The sequence below is a fragment of the Rhinopithecus bieti genome, unplaced genomic scaffold (genome assembly GCF_001698545.2).
Source record: "Rhinopithecus bieti isolate Rb0 unplaced genomic scaffold, ASM169854v2 scaffold_73682, whole genome shotgun sequence".
Classification (NCBI taxonomy): Eukaryota; Metazoa; Chordata; class Mammalia; order Primates; family Cercopithecidae; genus Rhinopithecus; species Rhinopithecus bieti.
Window position 1 is genome coordinate 1664107 of NW_016829166.1, and position 27975 is coordinate 1692081.

General features: G+C 42.1%; 1 protein-coding gene across 1 annotated transcript; it reads left to right on the top strand.

Moving 5' to 3' along the window:
* The first annotated feature begins 9 nt into the window (after positions 1–9).
* Positions 10–27965, top strand: RAB12 (RAB12, member RAS oncogene family). Its single transcript, XM_017864697.1, has 6 exons — positions 10–193; positions 14692–14752; positions 21979–22117; positions 24335–24424; positions 25058–25162; positions 26752–27965. Exons 1-6 carry the CDS (start codon positions 142–144, stop codon positions 26863–26865), a joined length of 561 nt encoding a protein of 186 aa, XP_017720186.1. The 5' UTR covers positions 10–141; the 3' UTR covers positions 26866–27965.
* Positions 27966–27975: the final 10 nt, after the last annotated feature.

The window sequence follows — 27975 nt, forward strand, 5'->3', positions numbered from 1 at the left end:
GGCGGCGGCGGCGGTCTGGGCGCGGGCTCCCCGGCGCTGTCGGGCGGCCAGGGCCGCCGGAGGAAGCAGCCCCCCAGGCCTGCCGACTTCAAGTTGCAGGTCATCATCATCGGCTCCCGCGGCGTGGGCAAGACCAGCCTGATGGAGCGCTTCACCGACGACACCTTCTGCGAGGCCTGCAAGTCCACCGTGGGTAAGGGCGCCGCGGCGACCCCGGGCCGGGCCTCCTGGCGCACGGGCGGTTGCCCTTCGCCCCAGGGACTTCGAGTCTCATCAAGCCTGGGAGACTTTCAGGCGGGGGTGGGCCTCTCGGTGAAACTAGGGGCGGGGGTCTCCGTGGAGGGCCCTGCATCGCGATCCCAAAGCCTGGCAGAGGTTTTCGTGCCGCCTCCGTGCAGACCTGCCCTTGGCCCCCGGCCCTGCCTCAGAGGTCCGGGCAGCCCCTGGGGCCTGTGGGGGCGGCTCTCCATGGAAACTTCGACCCTTTGCGTACTCGCCCAAGAAAAGGCTGGGTTCGAGTGGGGCACAGGCAGGCAGGGGAGTGAACGCCGAAGGCCCCGGCCCACCAAGGCCAGCGCGCGCCGTCTACCGCGGGTGTGATCCCTTCGCAACCAGGGCAGTTTTCTTATTTTGAACCCATTTTCAAGAAGTAATGAAATTTCAAGTCACCTATGGAGAATGTTAAGACTAAAACTACAGTAAGTTTCTCATGCTAGCCATAAGTACGGGGCAGAGGAACTTCAGCTGTATTTATCCATGACCTCAGACAACCCGGTGACTGGCGGGCGTGGGGCTGATTCCTCCAGTGCTGCTGTTTTCGGTGAAGGACAGGAGTAAAGTAAATACAGGAACGCTCGAGCGTCAAGGAGGGGAATAGCCGCGTATCTGAAATGGAAACTGCAGGGGAGATTGTTTTAATGAAGTCGTGCTTAGAGGACTTGACATTGAGATTGGTCAGTTGGATGTGGGTAGCAGTTGCTTCTATGGAAAACCTTTAAAAGATGTCTAAACTAGGAGAACCCCGTTCTTTAAAGGGCAGTCACCTTCTGTGACAGGAAGGGAGAGATTTCCCCAGGGGCGGCCCGAGAAACTGAGTAGTCAGGAGGTTTGATAGACAGAATTAAAAGTGTAATTTCACGTAATTCTATTTATTAATAGTGTTATAACCAGTGGTAGTTCCAAGGCTGTCAGTACGATTTTGAGATGACTTTGTTTGAAATTGTCATGTAACAAAACAGTACTACATTTAAAGTGTCTTATTGGAAAATTAAACCTGCAATTTTTGTGTTGTCTTTTTTGTTTTGTTTTCAAGAACTTACTTCCCTTAATACTTTTTTGGAATGGATCATTTTGGAAATATTTGTGATGTCTGTACCATATATTTTTAAAATGTTGGCATTGGGTACATGATATTAAAATGAGTCGCGTAACTATACCTGTTTCAAATATCCAGTCTTGGATCATACAGAGAATAGGGAGTTGTTAAACCATCAAATGAGGGTTAGGCTGTTATGTTAGTACCTGACATAAATAAAGTAGGGTTAAATTCAATTCAGAATTGTCGATCTTTTATGGCTGCGTACTTCAGTATATAACAATGAGGGGTAATAGAGTTGCGCTGTGTGATGAAGAGAAATCAGGTATCCATAGGTGGGTAACTGAAAGCTTGAGTGGATGGAGGGTGAGATGGATGAGCAAAGGTGTGCTTTAGAATGCACAAGAGGAGAGGGGAAGAAGGATTTTCTAAGCCTGGCAGTAGTGGAGCAGCCGCCCACCTCTGGGGAGGGTTCCTTAGGGGACTTGGGAATGGATGCTGCAAGACCTTGACTGCCATGCTGAGGAGAGTGGACCCTATCCTATGGGCACCTGGAACCAAAATCTTCTTAGTAAGGCATTGGCACGAAAACAGTGAAACTAATTTGGCAGAGTTGCATAGGATGTTTGGGAATAAGGAAGAAACCAGGAGGCAAGGAGACCAGGCAGTTTGTTTCTGTGTCCCTTAACAAACATGCTCTTACCCGAGCACATACTCCCTACTGAGTGTGGTTGAATTTCTGTCTTGTTCATTTTTGTTTGCTTCACATGTAGCCTATAATATCTAGAATACCGGAGTACTCTAGTACTCACTGCATGCTTCTAACTGTGGGATGTTCAGAGAATGATCATGGCCCCTGGCCTGCTGCAGAGCATGAAGATACTGTGAGAAAGCTAACCAGCTCCGCTTCCGTTTCTGCTTCAGAGCTGCTTTTCCCTCCACTCATCAGATCGTTTGTTGTGCACCTACTGTGTGTTGGGTGTTGTGCTACCCAGTGGGGATTCAGTGGTAAACAGGACATGGGCTCTGCCCAGAAGTGGATCGCAGCTTCTGGGAGCTGCATGGCCGCTTGTCAGGGCAGTGACAGATGTGTGTGGATATTTGGGAGCACAGTGAAAGCGTCTCCAGTTGGGGCTAGGGATGAGGCCTAGTCGGAGAAGGCTTCCTTGTCATTGGAATGTTTGAAGATAACTTTGTTCCTCTAGTTCCTTTAGAAACATGCAAATTAAATATGGTACCGAGTGTGGTGTAGAATTGTGGTTGCCTCACCTGAACCGTGACCGTTTGAGCAGTTAGCTCACAGTGTTCGTCCCAGGCTGGTTTTTCTAGTCTGATCTTCGTGTAGTACAGTGAATTCCATGTAGAGCAAGAGTCTCTTCCACAGTGGGAGTTTTCCTGACCCTGTCAGGGCTTATGGATGTGTGCTGCTTGCAACAGCCGTCTGGGAAAGACGGTGAGCCCCACAGCATGGCCCAGAGAAGAGTTCCCGAGTGTGCCTGGACCAAGACAGGTCACTGAAGTGGTAGTAGTGTGTAATTCCGAGGCTAGGAGAGTGTTTCCAGTAGGTGCCTTTTTATTTTTATTTATGTATTTATTTTGAGACAGAGTCTTGCTCTGTCACCCAGGCTGGAGTGCAGTGGTACGATCATGGCTCACTGCAGCCTCGACCTGCCAGGCTCACACAGTCCTCCTGCCTCGGCCTCCTGAGTAGCTGGGAGTACAGGTGCATGCCACCAAGCCCGTTTTTGATTTTTAGTAGAGACGAAGTCTTGCTATGTTGTCCAGGCTGGTCTCAAACTCCTAGTCTCAAGCACTTGGCCTCTCAGAGTGCTCAGATTACAGGCGTGAGCCCCTGCTCCTGACCAGTAAGTGCCCTTTTAAAGTAAATGGGATTCATTTGAACTTTCTATAAAGGATCCATAGTGGAAGTCCTTAGGGATTCGAGATGATGAACTATTATGTACAATTATAAATGAAGAAAATGTTGATTTTTTTTATTGTTAATCATATCAGAAACTGGTTTAAAAGATACACAGAATTCACAAGGGTATGAAAACTGAGAGATTGTGTTTACTATTTGGCCTATTTAATGGAAATTGTCTGATGGAATTGTCTCTTGTTTTCAAATGGGATTTTGTTTTCATGGAATTTAATTAGTCTGATTATAATTTACAAGTTCTTTTAAAAGTACAAGAGTAGCTTTTCAAAGTTTGAGAAACAGAAAAAGTAATTGACTAAAGAAATTGACAACTAAGGTGCCTGGGCCACTGTTTTTCTCATAGCAGTGCCTGTATCACAAGCATGCATATCCTCCATGAATCTGTGTGTGCTTTCGCAAGTTGACATTATTACTTCCTGAGTGAAGCTGTAGAAACCATTTCTATCTAGTAATGCTGAATTCTTGATCTTGATTCCTTCTGTTTGACTCCCACTAGTTATAGCATAAACAGGTAAATATGCTTTTTTTAAAGTATATTTCAAAAAACAACTCCATAAAATTATATATCTGTCTATCTTTGTTTTATTTCTATGTTACTGTTGAAAGCTGTTTAATTTTGTTTAGGTTGAAATGGTTTTACTTGTTAAAAACCTACCCCCACCTTGCTCCAACAGCATTGCATGCTAGGAAAAACACTAGAGTAATAAGAAATGTGGATTCTTGCTCCAGGCTCTGCCACTAACTCGTTTGTGACTTTGGATAAGTAATTTAGTTGTCTGTGCATATAAATAGAATATTGTATTAGTAGTCACTGCTACATGGTGAGCACTTAACTGCACCAGCAGAAGGCCTCGTCACAGCCCTGAAAGTTATCCCCATTTTACAGATGAGGAGCGAAGTCTCACAGAGTCAACAGCCATTTTTTTTCACTTTCAACATCTTTATTCTGTTTGAATATAAATACAAAGTTTGTTACAGCTTCAGATAGATATATATTTATATATACTTAGGTAAATATATGAATATATGCACACACATGGTAGATAAACACAAACATATGAATGTATGTATGTAAATATTAATGTATACGGACAATATTTTTCCACTTTTTAAAATATAGAGCATATACTAAGAATGCAGATGTAGAATTAATTGACTTCTGTTTCACTTAGTAGCATATCAGAATAAAACATAGCCATACCATGTTGTTTATATAAACGTAAAGCTTCAGGTTTCAGGCCTTGTAAATAAGCTGACAGTAAAGCTGTGTGGTACATGCTGTCCAGGTTAGCATATAGGGCCCTGCATTTCTTCTTGGTGTGCATGGACTATTTACATTTACCATTTTGGGCATACCTTAATGAATCGGTAGCTGCTATTTAGATAATTGGTTGATTGGAATCACCTGTACTGAACTAACTGGCTAATCAAATTCACCTGGATTAATTGGCTGATTGAAATCACCTGGGCTGAGTGAATTTGGTGGTTTAAAATCACCTGTGCTAAAGTAATTGTCATATAAGATTCACATCAGCTGAGCTAACTGACTGATTAGTATCACCTGGAATAAGCTAGTTGGCTGTTAGAAATTACCTGGGCTAATCAGCTGGGTTAGGCCAATTTGCTTATTGAGTCACAGCCATTTTACGGATGAGGACGTGAAGTCTCACAGAGGTAGACATTTATCTGCTGCGGGTCGGGGCCAGGGCTGCAAGTGAATTCTTTTTAACTATCTTTCTGTCTGTTCCTTAGCTAGATTGACTTTGCTGTGTTGAAAATACTGATGGCTCACACACATAAAGGTCAGACGTGATGGAGCCCTTTCCTCGTTTTAGAATTTGGTTCTTGTTACAGCACTGCCAAGATAGTGGTGTAATTATCCTATGGTATTAGTGAAACTGATTTTCTTTAAGTGTGTCCCTGTCATTGCTTGTCACTTGCCTTTTGAATATTAAAATAATGCTCCAAGAACTGCTTTTTAATCTGTATATTCCATCATTCAAATTCAAATGTCTTAAGCCTTTTACATACCAAAATAGGTATATTTGAATACAGGAGAAGTCAAAGTAAGACAATCTGACCAGAATTCTGATTTTTCTGGGTAGTAAAGTTTCCCTCAAAATGGCTGGAGGCCAGGATAGGATTGCCAGTTCTTTATTTTGCCAGTTTAGAACGTTTAAAAAAAAAAAAAAGACTTAAAATGACTTTTAAAATTAGGAAAGATAAGATATCACAGTTTAAAAGTTTATTTTTTTATTATTATTTTTGAGATGGAGTCTCACGCTGTCACCCAGGCTGGAGTGCAGTCGTGCGATATCTGCTCACTGCAAACCTCCGCCTGCCAGTTTCAAGCAGTTCTCCTGCCTCAGCCTCCCAAGTAACTGGGGTTACAGGCGCTCACCACCACGCCTGGCTAATTTTCGTATCTTTAGTAGAGACAGGGTTTCACTATGTTGGCCAGGCTGGTCTCGAACTCCTGACCTCGTGATCCACCCTCCTCAGCCTCCCAAAGAGCTGGAATTACAGGTGTGAGCCCCTGCCCCCAGCCAAAACTTCTTTAAATTTACCTTCATTTTTTTCATTGTGCGGCAGTGCTCTAAACTTCACAGCCCGGCCCCCTTAAAGGATGGCAGCCCTTTGGTGAAGCCCTTTAACTCGGCTGCGGGCCGCAGTCCTGTGTACTCTCTGCCTGACTCCCCTCTAGCCTGTGTTGACATGAGGGTGCACTCAGGATGCCCACTTTTGGGGCCTTGGCCTGAGACTGCTTGCGCTGGGGAAGTAGGGTGGTGCGAGCGAGTCTGTTTCTTTGGACCTGCGGTTGAGCTGGCAACAGAACGGAGAGGTCCGAGAAACAGGTGAGTGTGAATCCCCTGCAGAAATGCTTTCTGGGGGTCTGCCCTTGAATGTTAGGTGGCGTGACAGGTCAAGTGCAGTCCACTAGTGTCTTCACCTGGAAATTGACTACTTGTACTTTATTCTGGAAACTTAGGGCAGAGATTTTTGTTAGAAAACCCAGAATGAACATCTCATACTGGATTTAAATGCTTAACTGTGTATTTTATTTTGCTCTTCTGTATTTGTACACAGTCTTCTAAGCCATGACCAATCTGCCCATGTTTCACTTAAGAGAGAATTAAGGAAAATCGTCCAGAATTCCCAGTCCAAAAGCCCAAGCTCTGCAGCCCTGCAGTGTGGTTTCGCTCCATCTGGAGAGAACCTCACACAGACTCCCCTGCCAAAATGATGTAACATGATGACTCAGGGATGTGAGCATGAGAGGAACTAACATTTAGCTCTTATACCCACATATGCTGTGTGTTGTGTGATCAGGTTTATTTAATGAACTTAGTGCAAGCTGAGAGACTTGACAAAACGTCCCCTTTTGTGGATTAAAGTAGCCATCTTTTAGAGAAAGCATGCAGATGTAGTTGGTGTTAGGTTGTTTATGTTGAATCAAAATCTAAAGACCTGGCTGAAGTGCATTCAGCCTTTCTCTCACTGTCTGCACTTACACTAAAGAAGAAAGATTTTATTATGCATGACACAGATCCAGATTCTTAGAGATTGCCTCTTTCCCTCTGCTGTGTGGAATCTGCCAGAAGCCATCTGTTAATGGATCTTGGAACTGGCTGTGGAAGGCAGAGTAGGTTCCTTTGAGAACTGATAGGTCCAAATTATTCTGTATCCTTGGGTGCCAGATACATTGTTCCAAATAAGCATTAGTTTGTAAAGAAAACAGCTTTGTACAGCAGTCATTCTAAAATAGTTTTAAGCAGCATTTTCTATTTATGTAAGACACCGTCCTGCTCGACCTTCCCCTGGGCACAAAGCTCACACCTGGTTTACCCTTTTCAGAGAGGAGGTGAGTCACGGAGCTAGCCATAATAATAAGTGTTCGAAAACAGTACCTCCTGCTTCAGCTGAGGAAGACGTTGATCGTCCTCCTTTTGTCCTTTAATTCACATCTTTGACATTTGGCAAGTATGTGGAAAGCCAAAACTACAGACCAAAAACTGTGCCCTTAATTGAGTGTGATTGTTTAAAAAAAAAAAACTTTTAAAACTGGGAAGCACGACACAAGCTGAGCAGAGCACTGGATTCCATAGAACATGTTTTCCCTCCAGCTCTGACAAACTCCACCCTTTGGTTTCTGGTGCCTGGTTAACCAAACAACCTGTACTTCCAACTCCATGTCAGCACTTGGGCGAAGGAATGGGCCCCTATAAATGAGGAGCTTTGTGTTTTTCACATGCCTCCTCTCCCCTCTTCAAGCCGTGTGTGGTAGGATCTCAACACTTGTCGACTGGCAGTCACACCTGCAATCCAATTTTCACTTTTACTTAAAAGTAAAAACATGACGAAACCCCATCTCCACAAAAAAAATACAAAAATTAGCCTGGTGTGGTGGTGCATACCTGTGGTCCCAGCTTCTTGGGAGGCTGAGGCGGGAGGATCACTTGAGCCAGGGAGATGTGCCACTGTACTGGAGATGAGCCGGCAGTGATTGTGCCACTGTACTCCAGCCTGGGTGACAGAGTGAGACCTTGTCTCAAAAAAGAAAAAATGCTCCACATTCTCCTTGGCCACCGCTGTCTTCCCAAGCCATGGTGTTTGTGGAAAGAGATTTTAGAGGCAGGCATAGAGTCCTGCATGTAAGTCCCAGCTCCACGACAGGCTGCCAGCTGTCCTTAGGCAAGCAACTTACCTCAGTGTCTTAACTCAGAAGAAAAACAAAGCGGGATTTACACTTTCTTCACATGTCACAGTATAGGCATAAATGAAGTTAAAATATCTTACATGTCTGGCATAGAAAAGGCAATTTATAATTCTCTTCTCCTGATTTATCCTGTAGATCCGAAAACTCTAAACACTCCATAAAAAAATCCTTACCCTGTAATGATTTACACTGATATATACACATGGTATAAATTTCAAAATGTAATCACATGTCCTGGATAAAACATAATCTGTCCGACAGTCCCTGCATTTTCATGGATCCGTTCTGAGTAGTAGTGAAGTTCAAGTTTTTTGCATATGAAGAAAATGTTAACAATCCACTGTTTGATCATGAGTTTTTTCTTCTCTTCCCTTTAAATATTCTCCTCCTCTTTTGACCAGAAACTCAAAATAACCTGGTAGCATTTCAGATGGGAGTTTGTCTGAAGCCAAGGAGTGGAGAAGGCCACCTGGTGCAGGGATGGAGTCTGTCCCAGCCAGCCAGCCAGCCATCCAGCCATCCACCCTGTCTTAGTGTTAATTTTATATGCTTGCCTAGCAATGCAAAGTTCTTTTTCAGCCTTGGGTATATGTTCTTAGCTCCCTTCCATCCTCTACCTCTTGTTCATCAGGTGGGGCTGCGCAGTGCACAGGGAGGAGCACGGCCCAGAGCCAGGCAGCCCAGGTTCAAATCTGTGCCCTCATGCTCACCAGCTTGGTTACCTTAGGCAGTCTGCTAGCTTCCCTGACTTCCGTTTTTTCATCTATAAAATGTAGACAGTAATATCTACCTCATAATATTGTTAATGAATATACATTGTAATAAGTTAATGAAGACCCTTAGAATATTATCTGAAATATAGCAAACACCACAAAAGTTAGTTCTTAATCTTGATTTGTGAAGAGAACACACACCTTTCTGTGGAATTCTCCTACGTATATACTTCCATGAGAGGAACTGTCCACTCGCTCTGCTGGGCTCCAGCCATGCCTCTCCTTGGAGGCCTAGGACCTCCAACTGTCCCTCTGACCTCCCCTCCCTGATGCAGTCCATGATGTCATTGTTCCAGTCAAGTGCAAGGCTGTCTCCTTGTGCTTCTGTGTACAGGGTGGGCTTTATTTGCTGGGGGGGAGTATGCCAACCCTGGAGTGCAGGCGAGGACAGATCTTCTTACACCTGGATGCACGTTTGACACCCTTAGGCCTGGATAAGCATTTTTTCAATGACACAGGGTAACATTAGGATTTTAATAGTACCTGCTTCTGAGTTGAGCAAAATATTTTACAGTTATGGTACTTAGTTTCTATTTAAATCCGTACCACACAGCTTAGATGGGAAAAGCCAGATAATATTCAATAGTAGGATGTCACAAGACAGGTCTACTAGCAGTGAGTTTGCATTCCCTTTTCCTTTTTTTTTTTTTTCTTTTTTTTTGTGATGGAGCCTTGCTCTGTCCCCCAGGCTGGAGTGCAGTGGCGCGATCTCCGCTCACTGCAATCTCCACCTCCTGGGTTCACGCCATTCTCCTGCCTCAGCCCCCTGAGTAGCTGGGACTGCAGGCGCCCACCACCACACCTGGCTGATTTTTTTGTATTTTTAGTAGAGATGGGGTTTCATCGTGTTAGCCAGGATGGTCTTGATCTCCTGACCTCGTGATCTGCCCGCCTTGACCTCCCAAAGTGCTAGGATTACAGGTGTGAGCTACTGCGCCTGGCCACATTCCCTTTTCCTTATATGGGACGAGAATTCATTTTGAGTTCTTCCCTGGTAGGTGGTAGAGTTTGGGCAGAAGACTGGCCTTGTGCCCATGTAACTTGTTTTTAGTGCTAGATTTGCCTGTCTCTGTAACCTCAACATGTTCCTTCATTTATTTTCTCACAACTCACTGAAAATGCTTACAATCCAATCCCTTAGTAGAATATTATATCCAATTTTAGATAACATTGTGTAAGATACATCCTTCGAAGAAAAGCCACTGTACAAAACTTAAGGTCATTATTATAAATTGGCAGTGACATCACAACCACTGTTTGTATTGAGACTTAACTTCAAGTATATGGAAATCCTTCAGCTTCTTCAAAATATTAAGTAAAATCTATGGTCTGGTCCAAACTCCAGATCTTTGGTGGAACTAGGAGAAGTGACGTGGGCATGAAGTAAGAGGGCACAGTCCTCTCAGCCATAGTCCTAGATGTGGACCACAGTGGTGGTTTAGGCTTTTTACCTGAAAGGAGTGTAAAGAAAGAAGTTTCTGCGTATTTTTGCCATTTTCACTTTTGTAACTTCTTATGGCCCAGCAAAAAGAAACAGTCATGTGCAAATGTTTTGCTTAAAAGGGAGCATAGAAATCTTACAAGCACTAAGTCCGGGGATTCCTCCTGCTGTTGCTAAGACGTGTATGTGAAAGACAGCCAGCAAGAAGGCAGAGCGCAGAGTCAGGCGTTGTCTTCACAGCTTGGCTGTGGGAACTGTGAGCCGCTTGAGAACATCTTAAGCGTTTCTGTTTTTTCACCCATCTGACTTTTACTGTACTAACCTTTCACTGTGGGCAGTGGTGTAAATTTGAGTCTTGGTTCTGCTGCTTCTCTGGCCTGTGGTAGGATTATAGGCAAATTACCCTGTCCTCTCTCTGCCCATCATGATGTCTTTATAAAATGGGGGTAATAGTTTCCCCATCACTGGCTGCTGTGAGGCTTGGATATGGAGTATTTGACAGATATCCAGTGTCATTCGTACTAAAGGAAATTAAGGTCAAGAATAAGACACCGGCACAGTTGCTCATGCCTATAAACCCAGCACTTTGAGAGGCTGAGGTAGGAGGATCCCTTGAGCCCAGGAGTTTGAGACCAGCCTGGGCAACGTAGTGAGATGCTATCTCTACAGAAACCAAAATCAGTTAGTGGCAGTGGTGCACTTCTGTAGACCCAGGGACTCGGGAGGCTGAGGTGGGAGGATCGCTGGAGCGCAGGAGTTGGAGGCTACAGTCAGCTATGATCTTGCCACTGCACTCTAGCCTGGGTGACAAAGCCTTTTTTTTTTTTGACTCAAGGGGAAAAAAAAAGAAAAGACTGACTTAAATAGAGCAGTCTAAGACCTTTGATAATCATGTAACTCTGTAGCCTGTGTGCTTTTTGAAAGCATTGTTAAAATACTTTTAGAAAGACTTCCATAAAATTGGTAAGCCTAAAGAAAAGCAAGCTCCTCTCACCAGAGTAATTCACCTAGTAGACCAGTTCTCTGTCTAAGGGACTGGATGGAGAAACTGTTACCATAATCCTCTGGGATCAGTGTGTGTAGGGAGAGGCTGTGAGCAAGGATGGCTGCCCCATCCTGTGAGGAACTGTAGGAGAAAAGAGAGGCTGTGTTGCCGCACACACTCATATTTCTCCCGTGTGCTGGGCACCCCTACGTTCACTGCTTCCATTCCGCACCTGCTACTCAGATGCCTTTTTTTTTTTAACTAATCAGTCCTGAATTTCCCGATTTTTTCCAAAAATAAGTCACATTTCTTCTTACATATACAGCATTTGATGGAGAAGAAGGAGCAATTTCCAGCCATCAGATTTATTGAGTTGTCGTTGTGTGCCAGGCCGTGTCCTAGACTTTAGGGGGCTGAAGATGACTGTATCCTCAGAGGGTAGGCACACAGCCTGTGGGGGAGGCCAGCAAAGAAGGAACGATGTGATGTGGACTAGAAGAGAGTTCAGGGCCAAGAACTGGAACGTAGATAAAGACAAGGGTAAAGGCGGTGCAATCAGAAGAGTTCAGATGGGAAATCTAGGGCTTCAAAGGGTTCTGGGCAGACAAGGAGGTTCTCTAAGAAGAGAGAACAGCAAAGAAAGACGCTCTGCCAAGTGCCTGGTGTGTGACGTTAGGTCAGTGTGACAGGTTTTCAACGGCAGGGACTGTCGCCATCAGCTGAGTGGCGAGGGCTTGTTGCTTCCTCTCTTAGTCAAGATACCTGTAGGAAGCCGGTTTTCAACAGGGTTGGAGACAGCAGTGAAATTGCCACCCTCTTTGTCCCTTGGTTGTTTGTAAACATTTCCTCTTCTGTGACAGGAACTCTGTTGATTTTTCCTAAATAATCTCCCAGATATTTGAGGTTATTGATGACTTTTTTCCTTTTATTGAGGATCATTATCACTTCTCTGACATCCCAATATTAAAATAGACAATATTAAGGGATATTTTGACTTTTAATGTAAGAAAGTTTTAGAAATGTTTAGTTGTGTACTTTGATACAGGTGTATGTTTCTAAGCCAAAAATTGGATTACGTTTCCAGTCATTGCAGGCTACGTAATGGCTGTGAGATACGGTATAGGTACAGGGTATTTCGTGTAAGAGCAAGGACTGTTTGAAGGAACTGGTTTTACTCACGGAACCTGGGTGCTTTCCTGTTGTGTCGTTAATTGTCATTCATCTACTCACTGTAAGATAGTCTTCATTTTGGCTAAACAGATTCTTTTTTTCTTTTGTTTTTTCCTTTCCAACTTTTATTTTAGGTTCAGGGGGAACATGTGCAGGTTTGTTACATGGGTGAATTGCATGTCTTGGGAGTTTGGTGTACAGATGATTTTGTCACCCAGGCAGTGAGCATAGGACTCGACAGGTAGTTTTTCAGTCCTCTCCCTCCTTCTACCCTTCACCCTCAGGTAGGCTCCGGTGTCTGTTCCCTTTTTGTCTGTGAGTACTCAGTACTGAAACAGGTTCTTAGCCCTGTTTACTGTCAGGTAATCTTTGCTTTGTTTTCCTATTAGATCTAATAATGTGTTTATAATGACATAGTGATCATGTTACCACTTATTTCCTGATTTTGAATATTAATGGCCTAGCCTTTTATTTTTATTCATTAAATTTTGTGGTTACAAAATAGTCCTAGTGTAGGACTGCTGGAGTTGGGTAAGTTGCTCAGGTTGGTTGGAAAAGGCGGTCTGACATATTCAGACTCCATTGTTACAACGCAGAGAAAACAGTGTAGTCAAAACAAAGGTTATCTGCTCTAGCTGTTTCAGGGACTCTTCCTCAATTTGAAGCATAGCTCGAAAGAAGTATCATCTGCCAGTTCTTTTCAATAAAGTACCAGCCACTGCCACAAGGTTTACAAAAGTACAGCTCCTTTAATTACATTTTAAAAACAAACTTACTTGAAGTAATTGAAACAAAAGTAAAATAGCCTAGTAGTCATCACAGATGATGCATTTGATGAGTAAATTCCATCACAGGGTAGCATGACAGCAGTGAAATCCTAACGCTATGTTAATATGAAGACAGTGTTTTGTCATTAAACTGTGCTGCTTTAAACCAGATAGCAAATATCTGCGCTATTTTGTGTGTCTTGTATAGTAACACTTGAAATTGCAGTTTCCTTGCAGCTGAGTGTTAAGCTACTCTCTTCAAGGTTCTCCATCATGCAGAACCTGCCTCCTGGGTCAAGGCAGTGTCTGAGCTTCCTTTGACTTTGGAAAGCAAATCATCTCCAGAACTGAAAGTGAAATTGAATTAACTAGCTTTCCTTCAGGGACATCTGAAATTATGTGTTATGTGGGAGGTTAAAAATTGACATGGAGTAGTGCTCTCTGGCTTTGTTTTCTTGTAACACTTTATATTCAAAACTTCTCTCCTGGGGCAGGAGGGCTGCCTCCCTGGCCACACACCGCCCCAGGGCTGTAACCATGCCTTTTGTGTGGCGTTGGTGTCCGCAGTGTTACTCATTATAAAACTCGGTCACCTGTCTTCCACTTCCCCTCGAGAGCCCCATCTGACCGCAGCACCTCATCAGTGCCCAGAGATGGGCAGTCAGAGCATGGCCAGGGCCTTGTCCTCTGCAGCCACCATACCACTCACAAACATGGGCACCTGCTGGTCCGGGGAACTGGGATCATCTACACCCCGGGTCCCAAGGAAGCTGTCAGGAAGCCGTTCCTGTGGGGATGGTGTCTCTAGTTCTAAATTCAGCCAGTATCCCTTTTGTTTGCCTTAGTTGTGAAAATTGTGCAATAAAATATTGTGAAATATTTACGTTTTGTATAACTGGAAGGCATATAAGGTAGCATACACAAATGAAAACTTAGTTTTAAAAATATATCTGAAGCTTTACAGGCTAAACTGAAAAGGAAAGATACATGATGATTGGCTTAGCAGTATTAAAATGAATAAAAATTAAAGTTGGGTATGTTAATTTGTATAAGAGTAAATTTTAAATCTCACTGTTGATAATATAATGTTATGCTTATATTTACCTAAAATTTTCATGAGTACTGAAATTTTTAGTACAATAATTTCTAAATTCTCAGACTAAGGCTGTTTGACTAAGGTTGATTAAGTTTGATTAAGTTTCCAGTGTTCCATATAAGAATTTTCCCTGAGAAACCCTTTTAAAGCCACTTATTTGTCGATGTAGTTATTAAATGTCATTTTAAACTGGTTTCTGTGCTGAACTGTGGTAGTAATAAGTTGTGTTATGAACAGCAAATACTAGACCAATTATTCAGGATAAGACATAACATGGGCCAAGCTTCCCAGTGTGGACTGAAGCGTGAGAGATGGGAGGTTACAGATACCGGTGCAGATGTTCCTTTTCCTTGGAATTAAGTGATGTCAGGTTTCGTGGGGTTTTCTTTTTTTCTGATAATGATAACAAAATACACAAGTAGGATTATTTTATATGACAAATTGCATCTTTGTTGTTTTTGCTTCACATTTATTTGTTTTATTTGCAGGTGTTGACTTCAAAATCAAAACCGTAGAGCTAAGAGGAAAGAAAATTAGATTACAGATCTGGTAAGTGGGAGAGTCTGCACCCCATTCTGTGCTTTGTGTGTTTAACAGTCCATGCACTTGTCTAATAAAATGAACTGTTTGAGCTGATTTGCCTCTCCTACTTTTCTCCTCTTTTGCTCATTTTAAAATTAAATGGACAGTGTTTCCATCAAGAGAAAGAATTTAGATAAAGCTGTTATGTTATATGCCACTTGCCCATGGGGAGCAGTTGTGGACAGAAGAATGTTACCTTAATGGTAGCTAGTTTGGAACCTTTTTGCCTCTATTTTCAAATCATTTATGTAATATCAAAAGTGTCACTACTAAAATGATTGCTCAAATGCTTGTCTTCACGTCTTCATTTTGTATGATAGTAGTCAAAGCTCAATATGTTCATAACCAGATTTGCACAATCTGAAGGCAGGGCCCTGCAGACAGTTCCAGAGCTTCTTGGCACAGTGTGACTATTACTACGAGTGGGCATACTCCTCCCGGCTATACTGCTGATTCCACGGGACGTGAGCCCCCACTCATGCCTACCAGAAATGAATCCAGACCCCTTCTCAAATCACAGTTGGAATGAGAGGCTCAACCAGCTGTGTTATAACCACACTCAGCACTAAGAGCTTTCTGTTCGCTATTAACCTGTTAACAGCCCGCAGGTACTAGCGACCTCTCTGTGGAAGAAGGGACAAGATCTGGTCTGGTGGTCTGGCGGTGGCTTAAAAGTGGCCCCACTGAGGTCCTCTGAGAATGCCTTTTTGTTTTGAATGCCACAGCTGCGGTGTACTCAGCTTACTAACTCCTCTTGGCAGGTCACCCTCAGCTCTGATTGTTTGTCCACCATGTGTGTGTTTGCTTTCATCTGCGTTAATTGCTGCTTCATCTGTGGCATCATCGGTCACCTAATGCTTGAATGTTAGTGCCATGTCTTCATTCTCCATCCGTGTCCCTGTCTGGGCCGCAGCTGCAGCCGAGCCGCAGTGTCTGCCTACTGGAGGTGTCTGAGGTAATATCTTCATTTGGTCGCCCTTCACTGTATGACACACTTCAAAGATTTTTTGATTTGGGTTTTTTGTTTGTTTGTTTTCTTTTGTGTTGTGTGTTTGGTCTGCATATTTTCGTTTTTGGCTTGATTATGAAACATTAAGCCTTGTCTGAATACTTTAAATAAATAGCAAATAGATATTTCTTCCTGCGCTAGTCCTGCAGGCTTTTCGTACATTGCAGCCCAGCTTTTAAATGCTGGAAATGGCAACAAAGTGTTTTGCACACAAGCTGCTGTTTCTAATGATAAGCTCTGTAAGGTAAAAACCACCTTCAAAAGGATTTGGGATATGCCTCTCTCTGTTCCTAGTACCTGTGGGAGGTACTTTTTGATGAGAATATTGCCCCACAAAAGTGATGTAAACATTATTAGAATATGTGACACCTGCCTTAATGGGTGACAGCCATGCCTGATGACTGTGGCACATGTCTTAATTAATGCATTAATACTTCCATCTTTATCTTTGGTGGCAGTATTCTGGTTTATAAAGTATGTCCAAATGTCCTGGTGCCTCCCAAAAGCTCTGCCCACTAAGTCTGTGCTGGTGACATTGATCACTCCTGGAAACTGACTACAGTGCCCTGGACTCTGAGCTAAGAGGGCCCTACCTGATGGAATTCCTGCCCCCGCCCGTGTAGAATGTGAATCCCGCCCCCCCCGTGTGGAACGTGAATCCCGCCCGTGTGGAACGTGAGATACTGTGGTTCTGCGAAGAGCAGCGGGCACTCAGAACCCATTTTTCTCTTGTATGTCAAAGCATTTTCCAAATGACCCCCTCCCTCTCCTGATTCTCCCTTGACTCTTTACTACTTTTTCGTTCTGTAAATCTGTGCAGCTGTACAGCACTGGCAACGAGCGTAACTAAGGGAGGAAGAATGACATGCACTGGACTTACGGAATGGTTGATTGCGAGTTTTCTACATGGAATATTCCAGTGACTCTTTTCCTGCAGGGAGGTTTTGAACAGTGACTCATGTATCTACTACAGGCCAGCCATTTTGTTGGTCACGTAATACTCAAAATAAGATTTTGTCTTCTGAAATATTATATGTAAAAGATGAAAACCTTTTTCTTCATTATTGCTATGCAGTAGGTAAAAAGGAAGTGTTAGAATCATGATTCTAATTTGTATTAGTGTTTTAAAGTAATGGGTGGCTTCTTTTGGGGTGAGGCACAGCCCTTGTGCTGCTGCTGGCATAATCTGCTTTGTTGTGGGCATATTGTCGTTTCACTCTCATCCATTGAGGGCATAGAAGGCGCCTGTGTAGCTGGAAAGGGTCCCTGAAGGAGGTGCAGTGGATTGTGCTATGCTAATAATAGATAGCTCTGCTCCGATTTTCTAGACTGGCATGAAAGCATTGCCATTCGGTTTTCATAGGAGAATCTTGTTGAAAGAAGTGCGTTATTTACTGTAGATTCCTAAAATCTAAAAGTACCAAAAGCTGCAGGTGTCTGTTACATTTTTACATCACGTTTTATGTCATTGCCACATATGTCAGTTAGTTGATTATCTGTGGTCAGAAAAGGACCATTTTCTCTTCTCTGTACTTTAAAGTATTTCTAATGAATGTTAGAACTTTATATAAGTAGCTGAAATAAAACGTGTTGACTAGAATGTAGTTTGATGAATTTACATCCAAATGGTGTCCTGGAAATTATTTATACTGAACTTGGAGTTGTGTTGAGATGGACTTGAAGCCATGAAATTTGCCTCTTACCTTTAGGCAAACACAGAATTGAAATGCTTCGTATAAGGGCCCTTTGTTCTGCCTGTGGAACCAGTCCAGTGTTGGGGGACTTTGTTTTAACCAGCATTCTTAGGTTGGCATCATTCCTTTTGTTCTCCGCTTGGAAGAGGGGGAATATTTCATACCCTAAATTGGTGTATGCCCTGAAAATTAGTAATTTAATAATTTAAGTGGATGTATTAAATACAACAAATAAGAGGCTTTGAATTCTCCAAGCATTGTTGTATTACCAAACTGGGAAAACAAAACTGCAGGATTTTTTTAATTTGCACAAAAAGCAGATAGAGAAATCAGAATAAGGTGGCATATGCTCACTGTGGTAAACGATGATTGAGCTGACATTAAAAACTTGCAAACCTCTAGAAATCCGTACCTTATCATTACAGTGAAAACTCAGGTTTGTGGAGAAAAAGAGGGAAATAGTAGGATTCTGCCTTTTCATAGAAAGGTGAAAGCATGATCAGTGCATTGATATAATCTAATTTTCTGAAAAGTAGAGATTTGTGTGGGATTTTTATGGTGCTGGCACATCGTAGATATTTAAGAAATACTTGCTGAATGAAATCAGCATTTCACTTATTATTCTTTGGCTGTACATGATAGCAGATAATTTAGTACGTAAGGAAAATAAATCAAGCAAAGGCAGTTTTGAGAGGAATAGAAAATGAAAGCTTTCTCAGCTCAAATATTTTGGGAGTATGGAATCGTGTCTCAAAGAAACATGCTTTTCTACCCCCAGCCTTCAGAGCCAGGCCCAGACAGTGGCATTTAAGGAATGGGCTTAAATGGGGAGTGCTGAACTAGTTCATGTTTCCTCATTGGGATTTTTGTAAACTAAACCAATCTGCTCATTGGCGTTAGAACGATTGCCTCAGGTTTTGAATTTCGAGGTTTCTATCCTCTTTCCTTACATTGGACTTAAAGTCAGTAGAGGCAGCTGACTACTTCATGTTGAGGTTCTTAATGTTTCTGGGATTCCGAAGTGTGCTATTCATGCAAAAACATTTTAAGCTACATCAAAATTGGCTTTTACTCTCCCTGTTCTTCGATTGTTTTTATTAAAACTCCTATTATCTGTAATTTCTCTGGTTTTGTGCCTCCAGTTTCTGGATTCTAAAGTCATTCAATGTATATAGAAGTGCATGTGAGTTGACTTACACCGAAAACCAGATTAAAATTGCCTAGAATAAAAGTTTATTAAAGTATGTAATTCCTAAAATGCTTGTTGAAGATCTTGAATCTGATTGTTATTTAAATTTGTGATTCAGCTATATTGTTAACCACCAATTTCAGAGTAGAGAAAATGCTTATTATTTTAACTTTTAAAGAAATGGAAAATGTTTTGTAACAGTAATCAAATAGCACAAAATATTTTCAACATTAAAACGTTTGATTGAATCCTGATTTAGACAAGCCATAACTTGTGAGGATGGTAAACCACCCTCTGAAAGATTTAACTCTTTGTTGGTTTGGAACTAGTAAAGTATACCCCTAAATGCTTAGGATTAGAGAAATAATCTTATTCACTGACTCTTTATGGAAACCAAATGGGATCAGCTCTGTTCCTTCTCAGCCGCCTTGAAGGTGACTGTTAGTGTAGTCTTTAAGTTGCTTTTAGAAATCCTGAAAAATTCAGTCTCCATCTATCATATTCTTCAGATTTCCTTTTTGGTTTTTTTTTTTTTTTTTTGCAGTTCTGAGGTCAAAAAATGAAGTTTCTTTGTCTTGCCTGACGTGGCGTCAACTTTCTAATTTTTAAACATGTTACCAGCGCATATCTACTGATCGTGTACTGCAGGACCTGGGTAGACAGAAACATACCTGCCTCTGCCCTCCTCACCTTCCAGTCAGGACAGCAGGGGATACTCATAATCCTCTGAGGCAAAGCTAATGGCTTTGCTTTATGTGGAAATGAATTTGCCAGTGAGCTTTTCTGCTTGTTTGACAATAAGGCATCACTAATGGAAACTAATTTGGTGGCAGGTCTCCTCTGAAGAAAGCCATAAATTATAGCAACATGGTCAAGTGGTGTTTTTAGGGACCCAGTCCCACAGATGCCTAAGGGAACTTTCCTGCTGTGGGATGAGAGGTCCGGTGGCCTTGCATGGAAGAGCCGGTTGCCCCCCAGCTTACTCCACTGTGGCGCACTTGGTTGGGATTCTTTGGGTGAAGCTAAATCATAGATGCTCTTTAAAGAAATCGCTTTGCGAGTGTCAGTCCTTCCTATTGGAAGCATTCTCCATTGAGCCTTATTGGAATTAGAAATTTGCAGTGGTTCTCAAACAGTTTCTAGGCTTATCACAATACAAGATATAAACCAAAAAGTATCTGAGACAGGTCTCAATCGGAGAGTTTATTTTGCCAGGGCCAAGGACACACCTATGACACAGCATCAGGTGGTCCTGACAACCTGTGCCCAAAGTGGTCAAGAGTACAGCTTGCTTTTATACTAAAATGTATAAAAGCAAGCTGTACTCTTGACCACTGGGAGACATAATACATCAATCAGTACATGTAAGATTTACAGTGGTTCGATCTGGACAGGTGAGACAGCTCAAAGGGGCTGGGGCTTCCAGGTCATAGGTAGATTTAAACATACTCTGATTGGCAGTTGGTTTAAAGAGTTATTATCTATAGAAAGGAATGTCTGGGTTACTCTAAAGAGTTGTGGAGACCTAGGTTTTACCATGTAGATGAAGCCTCCAAGTAGCTGGCTTCAGAGAGAAGAGACTAAATGTTTCTTACCAGTGGCACCATCGCAGCTAACTGCAACCTTCGCCTCCCGGGCTCAAGCACTTCTCCTGCCTCAGCCTCCTGAGTAGCTGGGATTACAGGCTCCTACCAACACGCCCGGCTGAGAAAATTGGGAAAAAGCAGCCCACTGCCCAGTTCCCGGCACATCTTCACTGTTCCTTGGGCTCCCTCCGTGTCCGTTTCCCTCTGAGTGTAGTAGACTGGGGACTCAGAACCTTCTAGAACAGAAGTTATGGTTTTGTAAGGGGAAGAAATATGGTCAAGTACACATCTATAATTTAGAGTATTAAATTTCCTTGTACCCTTTTGATTCTAGAAGGTCAGCACATTGATTACAAAGCTAATGTTGGCTTACATTAGTCCTTCAGGTATGAGGTAAGAAATAAAAAATTACTTTATGCTTTATTTCTGCACAAAATTTCACACTGGAAAGATACTAAAAAGTTTTACTGTGTACAGGATTTTCAGATCTTTTTTGCTGTGAAAATTCTTGTTTTCTAATTTTCGAAATCTTGATTTGAAAGTAATTGGAGGCTGGGCTGGTAGCTTACACTTATTATTCCAGCACTTTGGGAGACAAGGCAGGTGGATCACATGAGGTCAGGAGTTTGAGACCAGCCTGGCCAACATGGTAAAACCCCGGTCTCTAAAAATACAGTGTTAGCAAGGCATGGTGACAGGCGCCTGTAATCCCAGCTGCTTGGGAGGCTGAGGCAGGAGAATCACTTGAACTAGGGAGGTGGAGGTTGCAGTGAGCCAAGATCATATCATTGATTGCACTCCAGCCTGGGTGACAGAGCTAGACTCCGTCTCAAAAAAGTAATTGGGACTTACTGATGTTTTTGTTTGAGTCTAACCAGTTCAGAAAAGCTACTGTCACTGACAGTAGTGGCTGTGCACAGATGTCAGTGCAGACGTGAGGAGCTCCCAGTGGCCGGACCCAGACAGAGGCATTCTCAAGAGCTGGCCCTGCTTGTCTCCACAGACTCAGTGCTGCTAGCCTGACTGTGCCTGCTGGGTTTGTAACTGTGGATCTTTCTCATCTGAAGTGGTCATCGTAAGCTGCCACATGTGCCCCATGCCTGCCCCCAGCACTCTAGGTGGTGGTTAGTGAGCGAGAAATGAATTCTTTGTGGCTTGGAGGGGATTCATTTTCACAGTCTTAGGATCCCCACCATTGATTGTGTGTGCACATGTGGAGTCGGTCATGCATGTGTATAAAGTGTGTGTTCCTTGTGTGGCATTGTTGCTCTTGGGTATTTGACAAATGGTTTTGTAAATCACCTACAGTGTGAATTCTTAGGAATTGATCGTTTGGAAATTCTGTATTTTAAAACTTTTCCCCATTTTATTTTAGAAAAACATCATCTATTTTGATGTTATATTAGCATTCCTATTGCTGATTTTCTGTCTTAAGGGAAAAAGTTATTCAGGAGAGTATGTTGATCTCGGTTCATAATTCATCTCCATTCATCTAATTTAGTTGTTAAATACAAAGGTATTTTGTATGTCGTAGTTTTAGTCAACCTGAATTTTTCCTACTTTCTTTCATTGTAGTCATCAGGCCAAAGAGAAATAGGGGTTACTCTTGTTCTTTTGTCGCAGAAACACTGAAGCATAATCTGTGTTTGCTTTGGAATGTGGTGGTGCTCACTTTGGGCCTTGTTTGGGAACTGACTTTGGCTGCTTTTTCTTAGGGACACAGCAGGTCAGGAGAGATTCAACAGCATTACCTCAGCTTATTACAGAAGTGCCAAGGGGATCATATTAGTGTATGACATCACTAAGAAGGAGACGTTTGATGATTTGCCAAAATGGATGAAGATGATTGATAAGGTAAATGTTACATTTTTCCATCCAGTGTGAACTCTCTGCTTGTGAGTCTTCATCATTATTAAAAGAAGTGGGGGAAACACATTTATTGAGCATGTTTTTATACAGACTAAACATCATTTAGCCCATCATAGCCTTTGGGATAGGGATGTAGTCCTGTATTGTGGATGAGGCAAAGAAGAATTAAATTTATCCAGAATCAGGATTTTTTTTTCTGGTAGCATGGACTGTGTAGACTACAGAGGCCAAACATGCTCATTCCACTACATCCAGCTGCTTTCATGGAATAGTTATAGGATATTTCATTTCTGCGGAAAGGTCACTTGGACACTCATCTCATGCACATCCACTGAGTGACAGCCTTGAAGAGATGGCCTTCTCCACGGTGCCTGCGGATGTCCCACGCGCCTCCGTCACCCACTGGACATCTGTCCTTGCAATTACAGATGCCCTTTAGCTCCTCATTTTGAACAAGAGGAGCTCGCTTTCTCCTTTGGCTCATGATTGAATCATACAGATAGCCGGCGTCGCTGTGGTTAATGTAAACCGTGGGTTCTCCTCTAAGAAACGTGTTCCCAAATACACATTTAGAAGGCAGAGCAGTTGGGAGTGGGATGTGATGATAGACCGTTGACCACATTTTGAGTTTTTCCCCCCTTGTGCAGTAATTTCATGTTTAGTTCCTTTGCATAACAAGCATATGCAATATAAATTGGATTTTGTCTACACATTGCATTTAAACCTGTCTGCTAGATAACGTTGGAGGATGCTTGTTTGGCAGCTTTACCAAGCATGTCATTGATGATGTATGCCTCTTTAAAATGCGTTAGGATTGGTGGCCGGGTGTGGTGATTCACACCTGTAATCCCAGCACTTTGGGAGGCTAAAGCAGGAGGATCACTTGAACCCAGGAGGTCGAGACCAGCCTGGGCAACATAGTGGGACTCCATCTCTCTCTCTCTTTTTTTTTTTTTTTAATTATTAAAAAAAAAGTGTTACGATCAGGGTTGCAAGGTTGGATCAGACCTGAGGTGGGGTGCCTGCCCCAGCCTGCTCTGCACTGGGCATCAGTCATACTGGGCCCTCCATTGGCATGTCGGTTGATACTGATGTCCCCTCATGTGGAAGTCACAGAGTGCAGTCCTATAGAAATTAGAAGCGAACAGTCCTGGTAGTCTAAAACTTTTAGAACTAATAGGATGAATACAAAACCAAAAGAAATGGGCTAAATCCTACCCCATTTGGTACTTGAGTTTGTGAGTCTGTGCCCAGGTCTTGAGGTCTGATGCTGTCTTCCTTTTGTCATCAACTGCTGCTTTTCACTTTACTTGAGTGACAGCATCATTTCCTGCGTGCTTCCTGAGCGCAGGTCCCACTGCCCCAGCCCCGCGGCAAGTGCTGTCACTGTGACCCACACCTCCCTGATAAGGGGCCGGCACTCCTCACCTGGCTGCATGACTGGGCGATGGCCACACTATTCAGGTGCCTTTTGTTGCAATCGGTTTCAAAGAACTTTCTAGAAATACACAATTAGTTGCTCAAGAGACTTTAACTTCATTTTTAAAGAGAGAAATCTTTTTATGCCTATCTGTATTTTAAACTTAAAAGTGTAGCTTAACTTTTTTTCCTGGTTATAAAATTAATGATACCTTCATTATAGAAATTTGGAAAATAAAGAAAACCATAAAAGTAAATTAAAAATCTAAAGCTCTGGCATCCTGAAAAACCAAATTGGCTTCACTCTATTTAGCATTACGTCTTGCTTATTTTGTGAATATTCTGTCATGGAGTCCTTCCTGTGTCATTCCATGTTCTTCTGAAGCGTGTATTTTTTTAAATGCCTGTGTTTTTGAAATAACTTGATTCTTCAGCCATTTTGTTTGACTTTTAGGTTTTATTCAGTTGATAACCATTTTGAGTATACAGCTTTGCCTGCATTTTGAATCATTTCCTTAGGAAGGGGTCTTGGGAATTGTTGGGTCAACAGCCAAGAGCATTGTGGTTCTTAATGCCTGTGCCCCATTTCTTTCTAAGACGTAGTGAGCTGAGCCCTGCCTCGCAGCCTGCCCAGTCCTGCCTGGGACCTGGTAGACCCTCAAAGACAGTGGAAGTGAATGGACAAATGGAAATTAATGAAAAATACCATGTTGGTTTACATTTCCGCTGTCAGTGTATGGCGATGCCCATCTTTGAAATGTGGCTTCTTTTAAAATCCCACAGTATGCTTCAGAAGATGCAGAGCTTCTCTTAGTTGGAAATAAGTTGGACTGTGAAACGGACAGAGAAATCACCAGGCAGCAGGGGGAAAAGGTGAGAGGGAGCGGGAGGCACGGTCGCGACACGCTGTGCTTAGCCCTTGAGGTACTGGTTCTTTTAATAAATTACTTATTGTAAAAATTACGAAGAAATTATTGATACAGTGATAACTCAGTCACATCCTCCTCTTTTGTTTGCTCTGTTTTGACTTCCCGCTCCTTTAAATTCATTCTGAAATGAAGGGAGAAAAAAACACATTAGTGTATACAGCATTATTACCTAACCTGACATTTTATACAGAGAAACATATTTTAAGCCATAAAGTTGCTTGTGTAATTTACTTTAATGTACTTTAAACTTCCTTGGTTTTTGCTAAGGATTGAATCATGGAGAAATGATGCTATTCACATTTTAAATGTCAGATATGTTATACTTTTAGAAACTTAGGCAAGTCGTTTGACTAGAAGGTCCTGGCATCACCTTAAGGATTTTGATTGTCTTTTGTGTTGCTAGTTGCTTATAATGTAAGAATGTGCTACACTTGGTGAACTTTATATTTGAGCATCAGTGGGATTTTCTACTCCTTAATCCCAGCCCTTCCCTTGAAACTGAACCCAGAGGCCTCATGCTTGCACGCAGGTCTGTGTGACAGCCACACAGAGGAAATAGGCGTGTGTTTCTTCTCAGTTTGCACAGCAGATAACTGGGATGCGGTTCTGTGAAGCAAGTGCCAAGGATAACTTCAATGTGGACGAGATATTTCTGAAACTTGTCGATGACATTCTGAAAAAGGTAAAAAGAGTCTTCATTATGAAAGTATTATCATCTGAAACCTGTTGATTCCTTTATTACTTTTTTATTGAGAATACTGTATTTAGAAACCGAAGTACAGTGGTGGTGCTCAGGCGCAAGAACCAGGTGTGGTTGTTCACTTGGCCACAGGCACTCGGCCTGCTGGACCGACAGCCGCTTCCCACCCGGGGGCTTCTGGTGTCCTTGGGGTTAGTATATGGCATACTCACTTCGCTGTAAGATATGGCAGGGTAGACTTAAACCGGGTGTAGCAATGTGCTGTGTTTATTTGACATTTGCTTTTTTCCCACCCCTGTTTTCCTGTGAGAATTCAATTGGAGACCTAGCCAAGTCTGCAGGTGTCTTAGCGGAAAAGAGAGCCCCGTGGTGCCGCGCTTGCATCCCTTCCAGCTCTGCTCCCTGGTGGGAGCCACTTCCTTACAAAGACCTTTCCGTGATGCTGAGTTGCAAGAAAATTGCTGGACAGCTTCATTGAGCAGCAGCGATTTCTTCAGGCACCTTTAGGCTTACATTCAAAAATTGTTAATAAGAACTGAAGTTTATGTTATTAAGTGAAATTTGCTCAGTTCAAACATAATTCAGAAGCTTCTAATAAAGTAATTGTTTAGGCTGGGTGTGGTGGCTCACACCTATAATCCCAACACTTTGGAAGGTGGGAGGATCACTTGAGGCCAGGAGTTCAAGACCAGACTGCGCAACATAGTGAGACCCCATCTGTACAAAAAAATTTAAAAATTAGCCAGGTGTAGTGGCATGTACCCGGTTGTAGTGGTCCCAGCTACTCAGGCTGATGCAGGAGGATTGCTTGAACCCAGGAATTTGAGGAATTTGATACGGTGAACTATGATTGTATCTGTACTCCAGCCTGGGTGACAGAATGAGATGCTGTCTCTCAGGAAAAAAAAAAAATGTTTATATAATTGCCAAGGTAGGTTATGTCTTTCTTTTTAAGTATACAACTACTCCTTGGAATGCAGACCATTTTAAAATTTATTAATGTATTTTTATTTATTGGTTCTGTGAAAATACATGTTTATGAGGTTGATCTGGTCTCTTCTACCATAGGGTACTAAGCAGGCTGGGCATTGTTCATGTTGTGATATGAAGTGTCTTGAACATGGCTTTTTTTTGGCTTAATATTTTAATGTCTAATTGATCTTTAATGATCAGAGGACTCTCAATAACAATACTTTGTTTTTTTATATAATTGTATAATTTGGAAAGCATTTACAGTTGACCCTTGAACAACAAGGGGGCTAGAGGTGCTGACCCCCTAAATAGTCAGAAATCTGAGTATAACTTGACTTTCTTAAAGTAAGCCAAGAAAATGTTATTAAGAAAATCATAAGGAAGAGAAAATATATTTAATATTGGTTAGTGGAAGTGGACCATCATAAAGGTCTTCATGAAGTAGTGTCGTCTTCACACTGAGTAGGAGTGTGGGGGTTGGGGTTGGTCTTGCTGCCATATATAAGTGGACCTGTGCAGTTGAAACCCATGTGCATGGGTCAGCTGTATGTGTACCTTCTAAAGTTAACATGGATTTGTCTTTTTTGTTTATCCTTTAGATGCCTCTGGATATTTTAAGGAATGAGTTGTCCAATAGTATCCTCTCATTACAACCAGAGCCCGAGATACCGCCAGAACTGCCTCCACCAAGACCACACGTCCGATGCTGTTGATTTCCTACTTTGGAGACAAAGTGGAAACAATTCCTGGAAAGGGGAAAAAACGTTCTATTCTGCACTACAATCATTTTGACAATTTCCTTTCGCACTTTGTAATCCAAGTCAGAGCTATACACTAACTTGTAAATATGCATATATGCAATCCTGGGTAAGTTTTGGTTATAAGTTACCTATTTCCCTCCAAATTATTATATTTCATTCATTACCCCAGTGTCTAGTGTACATACACTGGGAAACCTAGTACTTCTAATATGAAGAATGGGAGAAATGAAAGGTATAATGTTTCTTGAAATAAATAATATAATTGTCCTTGTTAATTATATTATGAGGACAGAAGATACTCTGATAAGAGAGAACGTGGTGCTTTGCTTACTGTTTTAAAGAAAATTTGTAAAACTAAAGACTTTTTGGAAAAAAGCTATCTTAAGTGCTTTTTCTTTATTTACAAGACATTTCCCCCCGTGGTAGCATCTGAAGTATTGGAGTGTTCTGCCACGAAGCAAAGCTCCATTCATGGCCGTCCCTGAAGGTTATTTATTAATGTTACGTAACAGTAGAATATTACTAGTTCGAGGGTTGGATTTGACTTGGTCCTAAGGCCGCAGAATCTCTCTCATGGCTTCCTAAGGGACGTACCTTTATGCTTTTAAGAACTACAAAGATTCAATAAAGAAAGAAGTGTTTTTGAAACTATAGAAAAAGATTTTAAAACACGCTGCTGTCCTAAACAAATCCTGTTTAAAGGAATTTTAAAGAGATGCATTTTACTATATCAGAGAACATACGTGTATTTGCCTAAACACTCTGTACCTTTGTAATGATGAAACTTCCCCCTTTACGGTGAAGCTTATTCCGATTAAGCCTAGACTGTGTGTGTGTGTTTTTTTTTTTTTTTTTTTTTTTGGTCTGATAATGAATTTGTGAACTCTATCTTTGGTATATCTTTTATTAAACTGCACTGTTTTGTTTAGTCAAGGTAAATAAGTAATTATGTATTTGAATAACTTGGTGTGTCTTGAGTGTTGTGGTATGAAAAGCATTGTGGTCTTTCTACACTAATGAAGTGCAAATAAAATTTTGTATTTATGAATGAAGTTGAGTTGC